Source organism: Euprymna scolopes, chromosome 2 (assembly GCF_053919585.1).
Source record: "Euprymna scolopes isolate OS-2025 chromosome 2, ASM5391958v1, whole genome shotgun sequence".
In the NCBI taxonomy this organism is placed as follows: Eukaryota; Metazoa; Mollusca; class Cephalopoda; order Sepiida; family Sepiolidae; genus Euprymna; species Euprymna scolopes.
In genome coordinates, this window is record NC_136483.1 from 162,533,661 (window position 1) to 162,540,027 (window position 6,367).

General features: G+C 32.9%; 1 protein-coding gene across 2 annotated transcripts in view; it reads right to left on the reverse strand.

Annotated features, from left to right (window-relative positions):
- Positions 1 to 750: 750 nt before the first annotated feature.
- Positions 751 to 6,367, reverse strand: part of LOC145298312 (chondroitin sulfate synthase 1-like) — a 146,248-nt gene continuing 140,631 nt past the window's right edge. For both annotated transcript variants that reach the window (XM_080144312.1, XM_080144311.1), the window contains one exon: positions 751 to 3,730. In XM_080144312.1, the coding sequence (XP_080000438.1) occupies positions 2,246 to 3,730 (1,485 nt within the window). In that variant the 3' untranslated portion in view covers positions 751 to 2,245. The remainder of the gene's footprint in view (positions 3,731 to 6,367) is intronic.

Here is a 6,367-nt window from a genome sequence, read left to right on the forward strand (position 1 = left end):
GCCACATCTGCCGGAAACATAACTTCATTGAACTTGTTATTTGAACCAATCGGGACAACATTAAAAGGGATAGATACCTTAATATATATTATATAAACTCAGGATCGAATTTATGACATATTCATTTGCATTACATGTAATCACATAACTTAATATATGAAGATATAATTTTATGCGTTAATTTTCAGTATTTACTTCAACAGTGCTCAAAACATAGGCAGAGCTAGGTAGTAAGTTATGAAAATATATATGGCAGTTAAGCTACCCAGAATATTCTGCATTTCATCCTCATAAGAATCCGTCAGGCTTATGCATAATGCATTAGGCGTATTCTCAGGAGGATGAAACGCGGAATATGCTGTGTAGCTTAATTGCCATATATATTGTCATAACTTACTCTATGTGTGTGTGTGTGTGTGTGTATGAGAGATAAGAGATAAAGAAAATGAATCTAATTTCAATATATTTGACAACCGGATAACACTGAGTAAGTCAGTTGATTTAAGAGTAAAATCCACATTTCTGTAAATATATGAATCGCAACCGAGCCCACTGAAACGGACAGAAATATGCATAATATATGATGGTAAATGATAATTACATGAGATAAATGATAAAATCACACGATATGCAATATTGGATGACACATGAGTGTGTGTGTGTGTGTGTGTGTGTGTGTATATATATATATATATATATATATATATATATATATATATTTATATGAGTATATATATTGAAAAAAAAAAGTTGAGTTCAACAAGTGTTTTTTTTTTTTTGCATGGTTTCCAAATAAATTACATAATAATGTTCTTCCATGGATTACCTCATTTAAAAATAATTAAAAAAATCACAGTTTTTTTTTTTTTCGTCCAATTTTTAAATAAACGACACAACCTTTCAATGTTAAATAATTACACAACCTGGCACGTTGGCAGTTTAACAGATTCAAAATTAAACATGCTGTCCAAAGGCCTTATGGAAATGATTTTGCTAAATTGAGCATGGATTGCTCTCACAAATCCATTCTTGGTTCAATGTTTTTAAATATAGGGAGAAAAAGGTGCTTATTTAGGATTACACTTAAAAAAAAATACAGACAAATCTTTATTATGTACTTACTCGTCACGGAACGTAAATATCATATTCCTAAAATCACATAAACTGATCAAGTAGTTTTTTTTTAATCAAAGAAAATCGAATTTTATGAGAAAGAGACGCGGGATCAGGGAGCCGCCATTTTGTTTTAAAATTCAAGGGTGATAATTCAATTTGACTATCGAAAATGTCATATTCTCCAAAATATCACGTAAATTAATCAAGTATTTTTTTTAAATAAGAAAATCAAATTTTATGACCAGCAAGATTGTAGAGCCGTCAACAGCCCTGTTTTTTTTTTAATTTAAAGTAGGACAACTCAGTTCGACTACCGATATTTACGGACCGTGCTATGGCTGCCAAAAAATATAAATCGCTAAAAATCGTAAAGTTCGATGTTCTTAATTAAAAACAAAAACAACAACAACAACAACAACAACAACAAAACAACAACAAACTATCTGTTCACTTTACGTGACTTTTAGAATATGACATCTTCGTTCTGTGACGAGTATGTACATCATAAAGATTTTTCTGTATATTTTTTTAAAATTAAGTGTAATTCTAAATATGCAGGCTCTACCTCCAGTAAAAAGAAAAAAGAAAAAAAGAAGAAATGGAAATTAGTAAAAAAAAAAAAAAGGTAAAATTATCTCCCCTTTTTGGTCCCCCAAATCGGCATCTTACACAGAGCCTTTCGATTTTAAAATTATTATCTTTTAAGTAAAACTGCAGTTTAGTGGCCTGGACATAATGTAATCAGACATTGCATACAGCCAACAGATATTGTTTTCTCTTGTTTTTGTTAAGTGAGGAAATATTTCGAGTTGAAATCTATTTCGTATTACGCATGAAAATTTTAAGAAAAACACGCATAAAATGTGTACACACGCTGGAATAATGGCTAGAAAAAGAAATGGAGTATTCATACAAACTTAGCGATTATTTCAGTATGTGTACACATTTCAAGTGTGTTTTTCTCAAGATTACAAGCATAATACTAACTAGATTTTAACTCGAAGTGGTTTCTCATTTACTAATATCTAACCAAAAGCAACAAGAGAAATCAATATTTATCGCCTGTACACAATTTTTCATCACATTATGTCCAAGCCACTAAACTGCGGTTTTACCACCTTTTAAATAATTACACAACCTTTCGATTCAGTATCCCGGATAATTTATAGACATTGCTGGCTTCCGTATGCAAAGAGCGATAAATACCACTTTTCGACCCCAAACACATTTCGTACTGGGTCGGGTTTAGTTCATGCGAACAGTACTTAGAATGGTAAACGTGCACAAGAGTGATATCCGGTGCCCGAATCACAGTTAGATTTGAACGTAAACACTGTTCGTAAAAGTCTAGATCTTCTTTTCCCCAGCCCTCAATGCTAGTGTCGTAACCCCCAGTCATAATAAAATCCTTTTTATAAATGGATACCATGCCGAACCCGAAATATCGCCACAGACCGGAGTCTTTGTTTATCTTGAAGTGGTTTATGTTACACTTTTTCTTTGGGCAGAAAGTCTGTGGATCAAACTCGCTGTAATAGATTGGGAAATAAACCTGCCGCTCGTAGATCGTGTTCACACGCACTCTGTGCAGGAATGTCTCTGTGATGACCATGTCTATGTCGATGAAGAGAAGCAGAGAATCGTTGTTGCATTCTTTCATACCGTCTTGCAGCGCGATGCCGCGAGTGAACTCGCCTTTCATGAAGAGAACTTTCAGCTTGAAGCAATCGTATTTGAGCTGCAGATTTTCCATCATGCTAATTTGCTTCTTGTAAAGCCCATCGTTGTCCTTGTACACGACAAGAATGACCCGGAGGTTGTTCTTCTTTTTTCTAAATATATCGTCCAGCGATTTGACGAAGCGTTTGAACGCCTCCGCCTTGCCCGAGATTGGAAGGATCAGGTTGATCTGAGTTTCGTTTTTCGTGTTGATCTTGAAGCGCCGCTTGAACAGCTCTTCTTCCTCGATAAAGTTCAGCGGCCCAAGCGCTTGCTGACTCAGAAACGTAGTATTATGGTAGCCATTTTTTGTTCTCCGCTGCAACAGGTGAACCCTCAGCAAATGCTGTACGCCGCTTATTGGCGAGACATGTTTATAGGCCCCTAGAAAGTTTTTGATTTTTATAAGATCCGACCCTTCCGTGTATGCTGAGTACAACGCATTCAATGCAGTCTGAAGAAACTCCGTGTTCTTTCTAACTTCGAGGTTCTGTTTCGGCGCCTGGTGGATATTGCTAAACGAATAGATAGACCTTGTATCCATTTGTTCCCAAACCACTTCTTCATCTTTATTTTCGCTTAACCTGAATTTGTCCTTTGTTTCGGCTTTGTTTATCGCCTCGACCTCGTGCAGATATTTGTAGACGGGATCCTTCTTCTGAGGTTTGTACTTTCTGATAATGCTCCGGTTGATCAGGTTGATGTCCTGCTTCAGGGAATTCATTCGACTCTTCAGAAATTTGATGCGGTCGTTCTTGAAGAAGATGTCCATCCTGATGACGAAACTGCTGTTCTTAACGGGATGCAGCGTGATGGCATGGCTCTCCTTGACTCCAAGTTCATGATTAAACGTCCCTTTCACTTCACGGTAATTCTGGTAGAATAATTGTCGCACCTTTAAAAGAAAACAGAAAAGAAAAAAAAAAAATACATTTTTTAAAATCTTTTAAAAATAATATATATATTTTTTATATTTCATTACCTAATATATAAAGTCATAAAATTAGCTTCATATTATTTGGATTCATCGAACTACTGTTCTCATCTTGAGCATGATTTTCACGTTTCTGTTTATGTAACCTCCGACCTTCTTCAGGTGTATCTTGTCGAACTCGCGAATGTTTCTATCGAACTCAGGAATTTGGACCGAATTTCGAACATCGACTAAAATGTTGTGAAAAATCACACTCAAGATGAGAACAGTAGTCCGATGAATCCAAATAATACGAATAACCAATTCTTATCTAAAAAATTCAGAAGCGCCATAAAGTTAGCTTGTTGGATTTTCAGTACCTATGCAGAATATGGACACTGTTATCGTCGGAGTTTTCCGGGCGATTTATGTAAAATGCCGAAAGATGTCAAAACGCCGAGCCATTGAAATCACAGCAGGCAACATCATTTAAGAAAACATTTATTTGCTATCACTTGTTTATATATATATATATATATATATATATATATATATATATATATATATATATATATATATATATATATATATATAATTTGACAAGCAATAAAAACGAATTATGAAAAAGAAAAAATCAACAAAAATTTTTTTTTTAAATTGTTGTATGTTATCATTTGATATTCTTCAAAAACTAAAAATTTATTCATAAAACTTACCTTACAATGAGTGTTTTTTTTCTTGATTTGAATTTGAATTTCCTTAAAGTTTCGTAAAAATTGTCCAATAATTATTCATTATATTTCTTTAGTAACAACAAAAAGAATATTGTTTAAATTTTCCAAATGATTTTTCATTGAATTCTTTTTAAGTATGTATTTTTCACTGAAAAAATTACGTTTGCGTGGAAACCCACCCAAAAAACAACAACAACAGCAACACACACACACACACACACACACACACACACACACACACACACACACACACACACACACACACACACAAATCACGAAACTTTCGGCACCTTCTGGCGATTTACGTAAACAGCCGCGAAAATTATGACAATAAAACGATCCTTATTCTGCACAAGAACCGGATTTTCAAAGTTGGATTCAAATAGCTGTCGGATAATTTATTCTTTCTTTATTTTTTATTCGGATTATAAGTACTGGATATTCAAAGTTAGACCCAAATAGCATTCAACCTAACAAATCAAGTGTCTCAACCTCTTCAAAGGAATGGGGCTAGCCATGATACGTAACTCCTAATATGAAACATTTTAAAATAGTTAAATCCGGATAAAATCAGCAAGGTGATGACTAAATTTAAAATGAAGAATATTATAGAGGTTGTCTACCTTAAGTTAAAAAATAATATAATAATCACATACTTAACTACAATTTATTTAAAAAGTACTTAATCAAGTGGGCTGGTGTAAGTGCGTATGATATTAATTGTGACAAATGTTTGTGAGGTCAAGTATTAGAATTTGTGGAAGAATTCATTGTTGGAATGCAAATTATGAACATGGAATTATGGGATTTGAAAATTAAACAAACGTAATTTCCAGGCTAGTTAGGTATATGGAGACACAAACAATTTAATGGATGCGAAAAACAAAAACAATTAAATAGCTAGGAAATGAATAAAAAAAGCCATACCGAAAATAACTCATTTTAACTTGAAGAATATGATAGTAGTTATCTACCTTAAATCTAAAAATGTGCAAGCAAACAAATATTAAAAACTGAAATGACTAAATGATTTAACAAATTATGATGATTTAAAAAAGCTTCTCTGTAAAAAGTACTTTTGGATTAACAATCCTCCTCCTACTATTCTTTCTCCTCTCCTTCTCCTTATCCTTCTCCTCTCCCTCAGTTTTCATATTTAAGGCCCGAGAGTGTTCCAGACTCCGAGTTGAATAACATCAGCCTGCTCTGTATGTGGTCTGATCCGATCAGTTTACATTAATTATGACAGTTATTAATATGACATCATAAGTGATATCAATGTTGCATATGATATCACTCAAGCACATTTTTAGATTTAAGGTAGATAACTACTATCATATTCAAGATAAATGAGTTATCTCTGGTTCGCATTATATCATATCATAATTGATATCCATGATATAATGAGTGATATCAATCATATTGCATATGATATCATAATTGTTATCAATATGACACCATGAGTGACATCAATCATATAGCATAACTGATATCGATATAATATCATGAGTTATATCAAGCATGCTGCCTGATATGATATCATGATTGCTATCAAGATATCATAATCATATGATTGACGCACCTTTGATATAATGAGTAATATCAATCATATTGCATAATACAATATACAATGTGATAACACGAGTAATATCAATTATGTTGCATGATATTATGATTGACATCCATGTAATATCATGAGTGATATTAACATGTTGCCTATCATATCATTATTGATATCAACATAATATCATGCTGAACTCAATCCATTTCCATAATATCATATAATTAATATCTATGTATAATGAGCAAAATCAATCATGTTCCATGATATATAATTATTGATATCCATGTGGTATAGTGAGTGATATCAATTATATTTTATGAT